Source organism: Zophobas morio, unplaced genomic scaffold, assembly GCF_036711695.1.
Source record: "Zophobas morio isolate AGI-343-1 ecotype UQ-CSIRO unplaced genomic scaffold, CSIRO_AGI_Zmor_V1 ptg000028l, whole genome shotgun sequence".
In the NCBI taxonomy this organism is placed as follows: domain Eukaryota; kingdom Metazoa; phylum Arthropoda; class Insecta; order Coleoptera; family Tenebrionidae; genus Zophobas; species Zophobas morio.
In genome coordinates, this window is record NW_026972133.1 from 5,892,684 (window position 1) to 5,910,352 (window position 17,669).

Below are 17,669 nucleotides of genomic sequence, written 5' to 3' on the forward strand. Positions count from 1 at the left end.
TTAACGGTCGATTCAGGAAAAACGGTTGCAGTTATCAAAAAACCGAGGCCGCATTTGAGTTCTAGAGGTCGAAATCAACAAGAAAATGTGTTTAATTGAGTTTCGAAAATGTCAAAATTTTTGCGAAATTTGAAGAAGGGAAAATTTCAATTTTAAAAAAGTTGTCTAAAAATTATGAAAAAATTCAGGGATGTAGATCTCGACACGCCGATTCCAAAAATATAGCATGTTGATTTGTTACGGAGCAACATTTTCGAAAAAATCGCCGCGAAATGCGAATTTTTGAAAATTTCAAAACTTTCGATATTTTAACGGTGGTTTCTGGAAAAACGGTTGAAGTTATCAAAAAACCGAGGCCGGATTTGAGTTCTACAGCTCGAAATCTACGAGAAAATGCGTTTGGTTGAGGTTCGAAAATGTCAAAATTTTTGCGAAATTTGAATAAGGGGGGGGGACCGTTAAAAAATTTCAATTTTCAAAAAGTTGTCTAAAAATTATGAAAAAATTCAGGGACGTAGATCTCGACACGTCGATTCCAAAAATATAGCTTGTTGAATTGTTACGAAGCAACATTTTCGAAAAATCGCTGCGAAATGCGAATTTTTGAAAATTTCAAAATTTTCGATAATTTAACGGTCGATTCAGGAAAAACTGTTACAGTTATCAAAAAACCGAGGCCGGATTTGAGTTCAAGAGCTCGAAATCCACAAGAAAATGTATTTGATTGAGTTTCGAAAATGTCAAAATTTTTGCGAAATTTGAAGAAGGGGGGACCGTTAAAAAATTTCAATTTTCAAAAAGTTGTCTAAAAATTATCAAAAAAATTCAGGGACGTAGATCTCGACACGCCGATTCCAAAAATATAGCATGTTGATATGTGACAAAGCAACATTTTCGAAAAAATCGCCGCGAAATGCGAATTTTTGAAAATATCAAAAATTTCGATATTCTAACGGTGGATTCTGAAAAAACGGTTGAACTTATCAGAAAATCGAGGCCGGATTTGAGTTTTAGAGCTCGAAATCTAGGAGAAAATGCAATTTGTTGAGTTTCGAAAGTGTCAAAAATTTTGGGGACCGTTAAAAATTTCAATTTTCAGTAAGTTGTCTAAAAATTATGAAAAAATTCAGGAACGTAGATCTCGACACGCCGATTCCAAAAATATAACATGTTGGTTTGCTACGAAGAAACATTTTTGAAAAAATCGCCGCGAAATGCGAATTTTTGAAAATTTCAAAAATTTGGATATTTTAACGGTGGATTCTGGAAAAACAGTTGCAGTTATCAAAAAACCGAGGCCGGATTTGAGTTCAAGAGCTCGAAATCTACAAGAAAATGTAATTAGTTGAGGTTCGAAAATGTCAAAATTTTTGCGAAATTTGAAGAAGGGGGAAAATTTCAATTTTAAAAAAGTTGTCCAAAAATTATGAAAAAATTCAGAGACGTAGATCTCGACACGCCGATTCCAAAAATATAGCTTGTTGATTTGTTACGAAGCAACATCTTTGAAAAAACCACCGCGAAATGCGGATTTTTGAAAATATCAAAAATTTCGATATTCTAACGGTGGATTCTGAAAAAACGGTTGAAGTTATCAGAAAATCGAGGCCGGATTTGAGTTTTAGAGCTCGAAATCTAGGAGAAAACGCAATTTGTTGAGTTTCGAAAGTGTCAAAAATTTTGGGGACCGTTAAAAATTTCAATTTTCAGTAAGTTGTCTAAAAATTATGAAAAAATTCAGGAACGTAGATCTCGACACGCCGATTCCAAAAATATAACATGTTGGTTTGTTACGAAGAAACATTTTTGAAAAAATCGCCGCGAAATGCGAGTTTTTGAAAATTTCAAAAATTTCGATATTTTAACGGTCGATTCTGGAAAAACAGTTGCAGTTATCAAAAAACCGAGGCCGGATTTGAGTTCAAGAGCTCGAAATCTACAAGAAAATGTAATTAGTTGAGGTTCGAAAATGTCAAAATTTTTGCGAAATTTGAAGAAGGGGGAAAATTTCAATTTTAAAAAAGTTGTCCAAAAATTATGAAAGAATTCAGGGACGTAGATCTCGACACGCCGGTTCCAAAAATATAGCTTGTTGATTTGTTACGAAGCAACATCTTTGAAAAAACCACCGCGAAATGCGGATTTTTGAAAATATCAAAAATTTCGATATTCTAACGGTGGATTCTGGAAAAACGGTTGCAGTTATCAAAAAACCGAGGCCGGATTTGAGTTCTAGAGGTCGAAATCAACAAGAAAATGTGTTTAATTGAGTTTCGAAAATGTCAAAATTTTTGCGAAATTTGAAGAAGGGACAATTTCAATTTTAAAAAAGTTGTCTAAAAATTATGAAAAAATTCAGGGATGTAGATCTCGACACGTCGATTCAAAAAATATAGCATGTTGATTTGTTACGAAGCAACATTTTCGAAAAAATCGCCGCGAAATGCGAATTTCAAAAATTTCGATATTTTAACGGTCGATTCAGGAAAACTTGGTATATTAAGAAAAAATGGACAAAATACACAGTGTCTGGCAGTATTAATTATTAATGTTTAACAATATTTTCTAAAACAACTGTAAAAAGATGCATTGAAACTTTGAGAAATGTAAGTACTGTTTCTACCTTTAGCACCTGGTACCTGCAAATTGGCCATCGACCCAAGCTAGCAGGTATGCATACACTCAAGGTATATATATACCAACACTACTTTTATTTGTGAGAAAATAAGTAACGTCTGGGGGCCCTGGGATCTTGCTCTATAAGTAACTAAATCTAGGGATTTTTGTTTTGTAACGAAAACTAGACACTTGACGTCATACGCAGTCATGTTCTTTTACGTCTGTGGTTATAGCTACAAGTTTGAGGGTCTGTGAGACAACTTTGGTAGCATAAAAGACAAATACACATTTTATGTGCCCCCCTTGGTATCAGCAAAATTTCAGTTATTGTAATATATAAAGTTATAAAGATCAACGTACCTGAGTTTGAAATTCAAACGTACAACTCAAATGTCCAGGCACAGAACACACACACAATCACTAATAAATAAAACACCGAACACAAAAAAACTCGAATTTATTTTAATTTTCCTCAAATTTCTCAAATTTAACTTCACACAAAACACCAGTGCGCGGAATTGCGCACATTTTGGTCACATGAATACCAACCTACACAAATAAAACCCTAACTAAACCTCCTTAAAAACGCGATATTCAGAAAAAACACAACTATTACAACTAAATTTAACTTTAAAGCACTTCCATATTTGTTGATTTTTGCGAAAACTAACACAATTACGCTTTAATTAGTAAAAAGACGTCATAATCTTGTCTTGGGTGCTACCAACATTACGACTAAAAAATACCAAACGAAACGAGTCGAATTTTGAATTAAAATGGTTCTTCTTTGTGTAGTATTAACATGAAAGGGCTGCTCCACCACCTCCCGACCGACGAGGACATCGCCAACATCCTCAAGGAGTTCACGGTGGACTTCCTCCTCAAAGGTTACGGTATCCTGGTGCAAGACCTCCACTGCCAGCTCCTCTCGAACATCCACGTCCAAATCGACACGTCCCACTTCTTCTGGCTCATCACGTACTTCCTCAAGTTCGCAACGCAGCTCGAACTCGACCTCGAGCACGTCAGTACGGTCCTCTGCCAGGAGATTCTTTCCTACCTAGTGTTTCAAGCTGTCTGGATCTACGAAGAGCTAGAAATGAGCGAGAAGATCGCAAACTTTGACTTGAAGCCTTGTCTGCGACGGTTGCATTTGGTAATGGGTGTCACAAAAAAATTATGGACACGTTTGATGGGTGCTTTCAGGTGGTTACTGCCTTTCGCGAGTTTTTGCAAGCTGTGGAAATGTACCAGAAGATGATCCACTTGAGTGATGATGACCGAATGGGTTTAGTTAAGTTACAGAATCAAATTACAGACATGGACGACTTAAAATCCCTCTTTTTGTTACTGTTGCGGCAGTATAACCCCACCATCCAAAGCAGACAGTACCTGCAAGACTTAATTTTAACCAATCACAACTATTTGTTGTTTTTGGATTCAGCCACCAAAGGCCGACAATCGTTTAATTTAATGGAACATCTTAAACAGTAAGGTTTTTCTCTGCAGCGCCATCTTTACTAGGTGTTTAAAATGCACATGTAGGGGTAAGGGCAGTGGTGGAGTAAGTACATCTGACTAACTTCTTAACTCTCACACTAACCTCATGACTTGTCTGTTGCTTGGCTTAACACACCCAGTGACTCTCATATCTGTGATCTTATTGCGTACTGTTAAATTGCTTTAGTTGGCTGTTCTTATACAGGTTGTTTCACCAAGATTGACGCTCCCTGCTTACTTCAAGTCTGAGATGGAACACCCTGTACTCATACACTATTTTCATACATTTATATTTGTATAAAAATAGTGTACTTCCTGTGCCCCCCCATCCCGATACTAGAAAATGCATCTTGTTTACCCCCTTGCAGATTCGCCACCGTCGAAATAATGCGTCAGTACGGCCTCCTCCTCGAAAGCTTCAAAGAAAACGGCGAATTCGTCAACAACTGCATCTTCACCATGATGCACCACATCGGCGGCGACCTGGAGCACGTCACCACGTTGTTTCAGCCCGGCATTCTCAAAACCTTCTCGCAAATATGGGAAACCGACTACGAGCTGTGTGACGTAAGCCCCCACTCCTTCCCCCACTCTTATCTCACGCGTGTCGCTGCAGGATTGGTCGGACTTGATCGAGTACATCATCCACAAGTTCATCAACACGCCCCGCTCCAACCCCGACTTGCGCTCGCCCTCTGACACTGGCAGCAAGGAAGAGGAGTGGACGGAAGAGGAGAAAGATAACTTGTTGGGGTACTACAACCAGAGTCAGTACTCGCACGACATGATTGCCAACATAACGAAAAAATACGAGAAGTGTGGTGTTAGACAAAAGACGCAGATGTCGATCATTCGGCAGCTGCTCGAACAAAACATTATTAATGAAAGCCAGTACAACGACTTCGTCCAGCAGCCGGAGCTGAAGGACACCAAGGAGCTGTCGGAGCCGCTGGACCTAGAGGAGGCGCCGTCGGGCGTCGATGAAGGGATTCGGATTCTCAGAGAGTACTTGTGCAGAGACAATAAGAGCAAGTTCGTGTCGTGGCTGCAGAAGGTGCTCATCGACACGTGCTACGTCAAGCTAGTGCTGGCCAACCCCCACGAGTTCAACGGGGGCAAAGCCCTAACGGAGCCCGTCATTTATTACTATGCACGTACGTATTAATAATAAATGAAATATGAATATTTTTTTATTTAAAAAAGTAACTTACAATTAACTTTAAATTCCGAAAATTGAAAACTTAAAATATCGAAAAGTTGAAAAATTGTTAAAACCGAAAGTTCAAAAAACGAAAAATTGAAAATCCAAAAAGTAAAAAGTCGAGAAATCGAAAAATCCAGAACGTGAAAAATCCAAACGTCGAAATACTAAAAAATCCCAAAATTGAAACATTGAAGAATCGAAAAATTGAGAAAACTCACAAAAGTGAACGAAATATCCAAAAATTGGGAAATTAAAAAATTAAAAAATTGGGAAATCAAAAAGCCAAACAATTGCAAACCCAAAGAATCGAAAAATCGAAACCTTGGCAAGTCGAAAATGGGCAAATCAAAAAATACATTGAGAAACCGGAAAACTGAAAATTAAGAAACGTCAAAACTAGAAAATTTAAAAAATCGGATAATTCAAAAATCGAAACATCGAAAAATTGAAAAACTGAGACATTCAAAACATCTAAACATCCGAATCTCGATAAATCGAGTTCTCAAAAAATTGAAAAATCGAAAAATAAATTCGGAAAAAAGAAAAATTAAAATACACAAGAACTGAAAACTCGAAAAATTCGGAAATCCGAATGTAAAACAGTCGAAAATTGAAAAATCTGAAGTATAAAAAACGAAAAACTGAAAATCCAAAAAATAAAAAATCGATAAGTCGAAAAATAGAAACATTGAAAAATCCCAAAACTGAAACAAATATCCAAAATTGAGAAATTAAAAAATTAGCCAACCGAAAAATCCAAAAATGGAAGAATTGAAGAATTGGAGAACTGAAAAATCGAAACTGCGAATTCGAGAAACGGGAAAATAAAAAAAAATATATATCAATTAAAAAATTGGAAAACTGAAAATTTAGCAACGTCAAAATTTGAAAAATTGGAAAATAGAAATATTGAAGAACTAGAAAATCTAAAATTTAAAACATTGAACAATTGAAATATCGCAAAATTGAAAAGTGGAGAAATCCAAACATCAAACAATCAAAAAAGAAAAATTGAAAAATCGGATAACTGAAAAATCGAAAAATTGTAAAATCGAAAAACCGATCAGAAATCCAAGTATAAAACTGTCGAAAATTTGAAAAATCGAAAATTTAACGAAAAATTGAAAATCCAAAAAGTAAAAAAGGGGTGGAAACCCAAAAACTGCAAACTGAAAAATTTAAAAACTGGAAAATCGACGAATTGGAATCGATTGGCCTGAAAATTTAAAAAATTGGAAAATCGAAAGAAACAACAAAAATTAAGGAAATGAAAAAACAAAAAATTGTGATATAAAATCGAGAAAATGAAAAATAAAAAATCAGGTAAATGCACAATAAAAATCGGGGAATTGAAAAATCTAGGGGACGAAAAATTGAAAAAGGGCAAAATTAAAAATCGAGGATGTAAAAAATGGAAAAATGAGAAATATAATAATAATAATAATAATAGATTTATTTTCTACAGGTATTTTCACCCAGTTACAGAAAATAATAATAAATTAACTAATATATTTCTAAAAATAAAGTAAACTTAAAATAAAAGAATAGGAATGAAAAGAAAAGCCTACCGTTTTTACCATTTTTATTATTAGAAATTGTAATATGTATTGAAAAATTGGAAAATTTGGAAGTCGACAAACTGTAAAATTGAAAAATCAAAAATAAAAAACGAAAAAGTGTAAGTATTATAAAAACTTGAAAAATGTAAGAAGTTAAAATCAAACTTGAAAAATTGAAAAAAACCTAAAAATTTGAAAAATTGTAAAATCGAAAGAAACAACAAAAAATAAATGAAATGAAATAACGAAAAACTGTAATATAAAATCGAAAAATTGAAAATTAAAAAATCGGGAAAATGAAAAATAAAAATCGCAAACAAAAAATTGGAAAAGGGAAAAATTAAAAATTGAGAAAGTGAAAATTCAGAAACGTCAAAACTTGAAAATTTAAAAAATTGGAAAATTGAAAAATCGGATAATTCAAAAATCGAAACATCGAGAAATTCAAAAACTGAAACAATCAAAACATCGAAACATCCGAATTTCGATAAAAGGGAGTTCTCAAAAAATTGAAAAATCGAAAAATAAAAAATTCGGAAAAAAGAAAAATTAAAATATACAAGAACTGAAAACTCGAAAAATTCAGAAATCGAAATATAGTAAAACAGTCGAAAATTGAAAAATCCAAAGTGTAAAAAACGAAAAACTGAAAATCCAAAAAATAAAAAATCGAAAAGTCGAAAAATAGAAATATTGAAAAATCCCAAAATTGAAACAAATATCGAAAATTGAGGAATTAAAAAATTAGCCAACCGAAAAATCCAAAAATAGAAGAATTGAAGGATTGAAAAATCGAAACTGCGAATTCGAGAAACGGGAAAATAAAAAAAATATATTAATTGAAAAATCGGAAAACTGAAAATTTAGCAACGTCAACATTTGAAAAATTGGAAAATACAACATTGAAGAACTGGAAAATCAAAAAATCCAGAAATCGAAAAATCTAAAATTTAAAACATTGAACAATTGAAATATCGCAAAATTGAAAAATGGAGAAATCCAAACATCAAGGAATCAAAAAAGAAAAATTGGAAAATCTAAAACTTAAAAATCGAAAAACTGGAAAATCGACAAATCCAGAATTTAAAAAAATTGAAAAATCGGATAACTGAAAAATTAAAACATTGAAAAATAGAAAAAAAAATTGGGAAATCGAAGTATAAAACTGTCGAAAATTTTAAAAATCTAAAGTTTAACGAAAAATTGAAAATCCAAAAAGTAAAAAAGGGGTGGAAATCCAAAAACTGCAAACTGAAAAATTTTAAAATTGGAAAATCGACGAATTGGAATCGATTGGCCTGAAAATTTGAAAAATTGAATAAACGAAAAATTGGAAGATCGAAAGAAACAACAAAAATTAAGAAATGAAAAAACAAAAAATTGTGATATAAAATCAAGAAAAATCTAAAATCAGGGAATTGCAAAATTAAAATCGGGGAGTTGAAAAATTTAGGGGACGAAAAATTGAAAAAGGGAAAAAATAAAAATCGAGAATGTGAAAAATTGGAAAATTTGGAAGTTGACAAACTGTAAAATTGAAAAATTAAAAATAAAAAAACAAAAAGTGTAAGTATAATACAAACTTGAAAAATGTAAAAAATGAAAATGAAACTTGAAAATTTGAACAAAAATTGAAAAAAAAACTGAAAATTTGAAAAATTGAATAAACGAAAAATTGTAAAATGGAAAGAAACAACAAAAAATAAAGGAATGAAAAAACGGAAAATTGTGATATAAAATCGAAAAAGTAAAAATTAAAAAATGAAAATGAAAAATAAAAAGTCGGAAACAAAAAATTGGAAAAGGGAAAAATTAAAAATTGAGAAACTGAAAATTCAGAAACGTCAAAACTTGAAAATTTAAAAAATTGGAAAATTGAAAAAATCGGACAATTCAAAAATCGAAACATCGAAAAATGGAAATATTGAAAAATCCCAAAACTGAAACAAATTTCCAAAATTGAGAAATTAAAAAATTAACCAACCGAAAAATCCAAAAATCGAAGAATTGAAGAACTGAAAAATCGAAACTGCGAATTCGAGAAACGAGAAAATAAAAAAAAATATATTAATTGAAAACTGAAAATTTAGCAACGTCAAAATTTGAAAAATTGGAAAATAGAAATGTTGAAGAACTGGAAAATCAAAAAATCCAAAAATCGAAAAATGGAGAAATCCAAACATCAAAGAATCAAAAAAGAAAAATTCGAAAATCTAAAACTTTAAAATCGAAAAACGGATAAATCCAGAAATAAAAGAAATTGAAAATTTTTTAAAAAGAAAAATTAAAACATCAAAAAGTTGAAAAAAAATTGACGAAAAATCGAAAATCCAAAAAGTAAAAAAGGGGTGGAAATCCAAAAACTGCAAACTGCAAAATTTACAAAATTGGAAAATCGACGAATTGGAATCGATTGGTCTGAAAATTTGAAAAATTGGAAAATCGAAAGAAACAACAAAAAATAAGGAAATGAAAAAACAAAAAATTGTGATATAAAATCGAGAAAATGGAAAATAAAAAATCAGGAAAATGCAAAATAAAAATCGGGAAGTTGAAAAATGGAAAAATGAAAAATTGGAAAATTCGACAAACTGTAAAATCAAAAATAAAAAAACGAAAAAGTGTAAGTATAATAAAAATTTGAAAAATGTAAAAAGTGAAAATCAAACTTGAAAATTTGAAAAAAAAATTGAAAAAAACCTGAAAATTTGAAAAATTGAATAAAGGAAAAATTGTAAAATCGAAAGAAACAACAAAAAATACAGGAAATGAAAAAACGGAAAATTGTGATATAAAATTAAAAAATCGGGAAAATGAAAAATAAAAATCGAAAACAAAAAATTGGAAAAGGGAAAAATTAAAAATTGAGAAATTGAAAATTCAGAAACGTCAAAACTTGAAAATTTAAAAAATTGGAAAATTGAAAAGTCGGATAAGTAATTCAAATATCGAAACATCCGAGTCTCGATAAATCGAGTTCTCAAAAAATTGAAAAATCGAAAAATGAAAAATTCGGAAAAAAGAAAATTCAAATATACAAGAACTGAAAACTCGAAAAATTCAGAAATCGAAATATATGTAAAACAGTCGAAAATTGAAAAATCTAAAGTTTAAGAAACGAAAAACTAAAAATCCGAAAAATAAAAAATCGAAAAGTCGAAAAATAGAAACATTGAAAAATCCCAAAACTGAAACAAATATCCAAAATTGAGAAATTAAAAAATTAGCCAACCGAAAAATCCAAAAATCGAAGAATTGAAGAACTGAAAAATCGAAACTGCGAATTCGAGAAACGGGAAAATCAAAAAAAAATATATTAATTGAAAAATCGGAAAACTGAAAATTTAGCAACGTCAAAATTTGAAAAATTGGAAAATAGAGATATTAAAGAACTGGAAAATCTAAAATTTAAAACATTGAACAATTGAAATATCGCAAAATTGAAAAATGGAAAAATCCAAACATCAACGAATCAAAAAGGAAAATTGGAAAATCTAAAACTTAAAAATCGAAAAATTGAAAAATCGACAAATCGAAACTACAGAATTTAAAAAAATTTAAAAATCGGATAACCGAAAAATCGAAACATCGAAAAATAGGAAAATCGAAAAACCGAGAAATCCAAAAATCGAAACATCGAGAAATAGGAAAAAATTGAGAAATCGAACAATCAAAACATACAAACATCTGAATTCGATAAATCGAGAAATAAAAAAAATTGAGAAATCGAAGTATAAAACTGTCGAAAATTTGAAAAATCGAAAGTTTAACGAAAAATTGAAAATCCAAAAAGTAAAAAACTGCAAACTGAAAAATTTTAAAATTGGAAAATCGAAAGGAACAAAAAAATTAAGGAAATGAAAAAACAAAAAATTGATATAAAATCGAGAAAATAAAAATTAAAAATTCGCCACATTGAAAAATAAAAATCGGGAACATGAAAAATTGTGGAAACGAAAAATTGAGAAACTGAAAATTCGAAAAATTGAAAAATCGAAAGAAACAACAAGAAATAAAGGAATTGAAAAAATGAAAATTTGTGACATAAAACCGAGAAAATGAAAATAAAAAAAATCGAAAAATGAGAAAAAACTGTAATATCGAAAAATTGAAAGATTTAGAAGTCAAGAAACTGTAAAATTGAAAAAATCAAAAATAAAAAAACGAAAAAGTATATAATGAAAACTTGAAAAATGTCAAAAGTGAAAATCAAACATGAAAATTTGAAAAATCGAAATTAAAAATTGAAAAACTTAAAATTCGAAAAAATGAAATAAAGAAAGAAATATGTATTGTAAAATCAAAATATTGAAAATTAAAGAAATTGAAAAATTGGAAGACTGGAGATCCAAAAACTGCAAAGTGAAAAATTTAAAAATTGAAAAATGGACGAACTGAAAATTCAAAGCCTGAAAATTTGAAAAATTGAACAAATGAAAAATTGTAAAATCGAAAAAAAAAACAGAAAATAAAAGAAATGAAAAAACGGACAATTGTGATATAAATCGAGAAAATAAAAATTAAAAATTCGCCACATTGAAGAAAAATTGTGGAAACGCAAAATTGAGAAACTGAAAATTCGAAAAATTGAAGAAACGAAAAATTGAAAAATGGAAAGAAACAACAAGAAATAAAGGAATTGAAAAAATGAATTTGTGACAAAACCGAGAAAGTGAAAATTAAAAAAATGGGGAAGATGAAAAATAAAAATCGAGAACTTGAAAAATGAAAAATAAAAAAACGGAAACTTGAAAAATGTCAAAAGTGAAAATTAAACATGAAAATTTGAAGAAACGAAATTTGAAAAATCGAAAGATTAAAAATTGAAAAACTTACAATTCGAAAAAATGAAAATTAAAGAAATTGAAAAATTGGAAGACTGGAAATGCAAAAACTGCAAATTGAAAAATTTTAAACGTGAAAAATCATGGAATTGAAAAATCAAAACTTGAAAAATTGAATAAATAAAAAATTGTATATCGAAAGAAACAACAAAAAAATAAAGGAAATAAAGAAACCAAAAATTGTGATAAAAAATCGGGAAACGTCGAGAAAACATAAAATTTGTAAGTAAAACTGGACTTCAAGAGCGACGAAAGTTCTGTCTAAATAGCTGACTTATATAGTGACTTTCTTCCAGTGCTGGACCTCCCCATCCCTGTGATTCCCTGGACCGCCGAACAAACCGCCATCTTAAAGTACCAGTCCTTCGTGCTACTCCTGCACAAACTGGGTCTCTACTTGCCCATAGACACCGGCAAGATCTTCGTCACGATCCCGAATTTCTGGAACGCCGAGCACGTGTTCACAATGGCGCAGCAACTCGGACCCATCGATCCAGGTTTGCCAACCCGCCAAATCCGCCATTTTGGTTCACGGTGACGTTGCAGGCAAGCTTCACTTCGACATCGCGATTTTCAAGGGGCGCAATCGGTGCGAGACTCTAACCAAGGAGATCGCGGACATCACGAGCTCCTTCCAGAGGGGTAAATTTTCGATGAGCGACAGCAAGCAGACGCCTACTATGGTCAGATACACGCCTTTGTAAGTTTTTTGGGTTGGTTTTGAGCGGGGGTGTGAAAAGTCGGCGTTTTTAGACCGAACTCGAGCGAGTGGTTTCAAACCGATAATTTCCAAGCGAGGGTACTTCCAGAGTATGAAGTACCGATGACTAGGTAAATCGGTGTTGTGTTTGTTGTATTTTGGTGTCTCGTGTTGCTAGATTCGTTTTTGTAATTATATATTTTTTTGGGTGTGTTTAGTGCGCACCCCTTGTCGATCACCATCCCCGGGCTGGAGGACTTCTCGTCCGACCTCTCCCCACCCGAACTCAGTATCGTTGACAATCACGTGGTACACAGCAACATGGACTGTTCTCCGATCCACGACGATAACGAACGAAGTACTTGCGAGACCGCGTCTATAGAATCCGATTTGACTAGAATGTGCGTAAGTGACGAGGAAGACAAGCTGATTCTAGTTCTAGAACAAAAATGATTTCTCTGTACTTTGATTGCGATTTAGGTGTTCTTCAGTTGCGTTTGTGTGTCGCTTTAGATGTTGTCCATTTGTTACGCTGTGCGTCAGATGAAAATAAACTATTTTCGAATTAACCGGCGTTTTTTCTCACATCCTTTATTGGTTAAAAAACGGTTAGAACCGAAAACAGTTCAAAACTGACATTGACAGGTGATATGTTACGTCAAAACAATATATTGCATTTCACAGGAAATGTGTAACACATAACTTAAGTACAATGTATATAATTTAATTCTCCATAGTATATAAAATGTACAACAATTACATGCACAATAACGCCTCTTAAACTTTTTTTACATAAGTGAGTGGATCCGTTGGGGAAATGGAACTTTCTAGAATCGAACAATCGCAACGGGCTGAATTTCCAGAACCGATCCAAGCAAATTCACTACTAAAAGTTTACGTAATTTACATAGTTTGACTGCGTACAGTCAAAAATGGATAGATTTGAATTACTGTAATATCATAAAGCAATATAATAATAATGAAACTTCAACTAACTTTACCCCACCCAACTTATTGGTTGTTCTTTTCGTACTCGAGAACGTCTTCTAAGTTGAAAATGTCGTACTCGGTGATCTTGTTCCCGGAGAACTGCGCGAACTTGGCTTGGACGTGCAAATCAGCGGAGCGTTTAACCACTATAAAAAAAAAAATAGTAGCGGATCGTTCGAGAACCTCACAATCGCGACTCACCTCCTCCTACGTACTTCTCCAACTTATAAACCGGCCTATTCTCACACTCCTTCGCTATATAACTCCCGATCCCTTTTAAATTCTTTAATGGAGGTGTCACCACCCTCATGGTCTCCCTCACCACCTGGGTGTCCACTTTGTAGTACCCATCCCACATTTTATGGATCAAATCGAAGAGCGACCTCGGCGGCAACACATTCCCCCTATTCAAAGGCATCACGAAACACCTATTCCCCGTAATGTCAATAATCCCCGTGATGTTAGTATTAAAGTCATGGATGAACCTACAACACCACATAATCACCCTAATTAAAATTACTTAAAATTAGTGACCCACCTTCCGCTGCGTCCATCGCGGAAGTCCGGCACGTCGATCTTCTCGTACTTCTCCCCATCCAGATCGATCTCGAAGTCCTCGCGGAAGAAGTTGCGGATGATGTCGTCGAAGTTGTCGCGTGCGACGCTGTTGTCGTCGTCGTCGTCGTCCACCGTGTTGAACGATCCCGGGGCGGGCATGCGGTTGCGCTCGGGCAGGTAGAGGGCCTGCACGTCCTCGGAGGGCATGGGGATTTGAGCGTAGCCGGTGAAGCGGCGCATCTGCGCGCTTATGTACTGGTTGTAGAGGATCTTGCCGACGAAGATGCCGGTGCTCACCACCAGCAGGGAGGTGAGGATGAGGCAGAGGGTGGTGGCGGTGGAGACGCGGCGGGCGCGGGCTTTGAGGAAGACCACGTCGGAAGGCTGACCTTCGACGTCCTCGGCTGGCGGCTGGAAAGGCACGGATGGTTAGCTGTGGGCGGCGGAGCGCGAAGCGGAAAGTTGCCATGCGGAAGCGGGCGACGGAGAAATTGGGCGCAAGGGTGAAAAAGTATTCACTTTTTGCGTACGCGTTTTGATTGAGCCAATCGACTTGAATAAATTTTGAATTGTTAGTTTAAGTACTTTTAGGTATGTCGCCAAACTCATCATCACAGTTAGAAAAATTGGTCGAAAGTTGTGTCGAGAGAACTTCCCTTGCTTCTGGAGTACAGTCCAACAAATACTGCTTCTCCGAAAAATTATAAAATTTGATTTTGCGGAATTTTACTTTTTCGTGATAACCTCTATGGAGGAAAAACAATACATACAACAATACTAGTCACAGTGTAATAGAAAAAAAAGAAGGTTGGTAGCCCCGAAAAGATTTAATAATTTTTATTAAAAAAAAGACACTTGGGTTTCACATTAAAAAAAAAGGACAATTGGAGGTTTCAGATTTTCAAAAAAGACAGTTGGGACCCCCGAGGTTTCACATTAAAAAAAAGGACAGTTGGGACCTTCGAGGTTTCATATTAAAAAAAAAAAAAAAAACATTTGGGGCCCCGAGAAGGTTTCACATTTTTTAAAAATACAGTTGGAAGCCCCGAGAAGGTTTCACATTTTCAAAAAAGACAGTTGGGACCACCGAGAAGGTATTACATTAAAAAACAAAAAAACATTTGGGTCCCCGAGAAGGTTTCACATAAAAAAAAAAAAACATTTGGGGCCCCCGAGAAGGTTTCACATTTTTAAAAAAATACAATTGGAAGCCCCAAGAAGGTTTAACATTAAAAACAAAGGACAATCGGGGCCCCAGAGAAGGTTTCACATTTTCAAAAAAGACAGTTCGGACCCCCGAGAAGGTATTACATTAAAAAACAAAAGAACATTTGGGGCCCCGAGAAGGTTTCACATTAAAAAAAATCATTTTGGGCCCCCGAGAAGGTTTCACATTTTTAAAAAATACAACTGGAAGCCCCAAGAAGGTTTAACATTAAAAACAAAGGACAATCGGGGCCCCAGAGAAGGTTTCACATTTTCAAAAAAGACAGTTGGGACCCCCGAGAAGGTATTACATTAAAAAACAAAAGAACATTTGGGGCCCCGAGAAGGTTTCACATTAAAAAAAATCATTTTGGGCCCCCGAGAAGGTTTCACATTTTTAAAAAATACAACTGGAAGCCCCAAGAAGGTTTAACATTAAAAACAAAGGACAATCGGGGCCCCAGAGAAGGTTTCACATTTTCAAAAAAGACAGTTGGGACCCCCGAGAAGGTATTACAATAAAAAACAAAAGAACATTTGGGGCCCCGAGAAGGTTTCACATTAAAAAAAATCATTTTGGGCCCCCGAGAAGGTTTCACATTTTCAAAAAAGACAGTTGGGACCCCCGAGAAGGTTTCACATTAAAAACAAAGGACAATTGGGGCCCCCGAGAAGGTTTCACATTTTCAAAAAAGAGAGTTGAGACCCCCGAGAAGGTTTCACATTTTCAAAAAAGACAGTTGGGACCCCCGATAAGGTTTCACATTAAAAAAAAAAACATTTGCCCCCCCCCCCAGGTTTCAGATTTTAAAAAAATACAGTTGCAAACCCCGAGAAGGTTTCACATTAAAAAAAAGGACAACTGGGGCCCCCGAGGTTTCACATTAAAAAAAAGGACAATTGGAGCCCTCGAGAAGGTTTCATATTTTCAAAGAAGACAGTTGAGACCCCCGAAGTTTCACATTAAAAAAACATTTGGGGCCCCCGAGAAGGTTTCATATTTTCAAAAAAGACAGTTGGGACCCCCGAGAAGGTTTCACATTAAAAAAAAAAAAAAACATTTGGCGCCCCCGAGAAGGTTTCGCATTTTTAAAAAATACAGTTGGAAGCCCCGAGAAGGTTTAACATTAAAAACAAAGGACAATTGGGGCCCTAGAGAAGATTTCAGATTTTCAAAAAAGACAGTTGGGACCCCCGAGGAGGTTTCACATTAAAAAACAAAAGAACATTTGGGGCCCCGAGAAGGTTTCACATTAAAAAGAAAAACATTTGGGGCCCCCGAGAAGATTTCACATTTTCAAAAAAGACAGTTGGAAGCCCCGAGAAGGTTTAACATTAAAAACAAAGGACAATTGAGGCCCCCGAGAAGGTTTCACATTTTCAAAAAAGACAGTTGGGACCACCGAGAAGGTTTCACATTAAAAAAAAAACATTTGCCCCCCTCGAGGTTTCAGATTTAAAAAAAATACAGTTGCAAACCCCGAGAAGGTTTCACATTAAAAAAACATTTGGGGCCCCCGAGAAGGTTTCATATTTTCAAAAAAGACAGTTGGGACCCCCGAGAAGGTATTACATTAAAAAACAAAAGAACATTTGGGAGCCCGAGAAGGTTTCACATTAAAAAAAAAAAAAAACATTTGGCGCCCCCGAGAAGGTTTCGCATTTTTAAAAAATACAGTTGGAAGCCCCGAGAAGGTTTAACATTAAAAACAAAGGACAATTGGGGCCCCAGAGAAGATTTCAGATTTTCAAAAAAGACAGTTGGGACCCCCGAGGAGGTTTCACATTAAAAAACAAAAGAACATTTGGGGCCCCGAGAAGGTTTCACATTAAAAAGAAAAACATTTGAGGCCCCCGAGAAGGTTTCACATTTTCAAAAAAGACAGTTGGGACCACCGAGAAGGTTTCACATTAAAAAAAAAACATTTGCCCCCCTCGAGGTTTCAGATTTAAAAAAAATACAGTTGCAAACCCCGAGAAGGTTTCATATTAAAAAAACATTTGGGGCCCCCGAGAAGGTTTCATATTTTCAAAAAAGACAGTTGGGACCCCCGAGAAGGTATTACATTAAAAAACAAAAGAACATTTGGGAGCCCGAGAAGGTTTCACATTAAAAAAAAAAAAACATTTGGCGCCCCCGAGAAGGTTTCGCATTTTTAAAAAATACAGTTGGAAGCCCCGAGAAGGTTTAACATTAAAAACAAAGGACAATTGGGGCCCCAGAGAAGATTTCAGATTTTCAAAAAAGACAGTTGGGACCCCCGAGGAGGTTTCACATTAAAAAACAAAAGAACATTTGGGGCCCCGAGAAGGTTTCACATTAAAAAGAAAAACATTTGGGGCCCCCGAGAAGATTTCACATTTTCAAAAAAGACAGTTGGAAGCCCCGAGAAGGTTTAACATTAAAAACAAAGGACAATTGAGGCCCCCGAGAAGGTTTCACATTTTCAAAAAAGACACTTGGGACCACTGAGAAGGTTTCACATTAA

The 17,669-nt window shown here is 34.3% G+C and overlaps 2 protein-coding genes across 4 annotated transcripts in view; one reads left to right on the forward strand and one right to left on the reverse strand.

Annotated features, from left to right (window-relative positions):
• LOC135137139 (protein timeless) overlaps positions 1-12,995 on the forward strand; it is a 32,259-nt gene extending 19,264 nt beyond the window's left edge. For 2 of the 3 annotated variants that reach the window (XM_064066718.1, XM_064066717.1), the window contains 8 exons: positions 3,415-3,775; positions 3,826-4,109; positions 4,488-4,686; positions 4,736-5,273; positions 12,023-12,223; positions 12,273-12,426; positions 12,480-12,557; positions 12,645-12,995. In XM_064066718.1, the coding sequence (XP_063922788.1) occupies positions 3,415-3,775; positions 3,826-4,109; positions 4,488-4,686; positions 4,736-5,273; positions 12,023-12,223; positions 12,273-12,426; positions 12,480-12,557; positions 12,645-12,879 (2,050 nt within the window). In that variant the 3' untranslated portion in view covers positions 12,880-12,995. The remainder of the gene's footprint in view (positions 1-3,414; positions 3,776-3,825; positions 4,110-4,487; positions 4,687-4,735; positions 5,274-12,022; positions 12,224-12,272; positions 12,427-12,479; positions 12,558-12,644) is intronic. The other variant, XM_064066719.1, reaches the window with a different exon arrangement.
• A 134-nt stretch (positions 12,996-13,129) lies between these two features.
• Positions 13,130-14,403, reverse strand: LOC135137064 (uncharacterized; the record flags this gene model as incomplete). The annotated part of the gene is made up of 3 exons (XM_064066602.1): positions 13,130-13,562; positions 13,618-13,901; positions 13,955-14,403. Coding segments are annotated over 3 exons (858 nt in total), but the record flags the coding sequence as incomplete, so codon positions are not given.
• Positions 14,404-17,669: the final 3,266 nt, after the last annotated feature.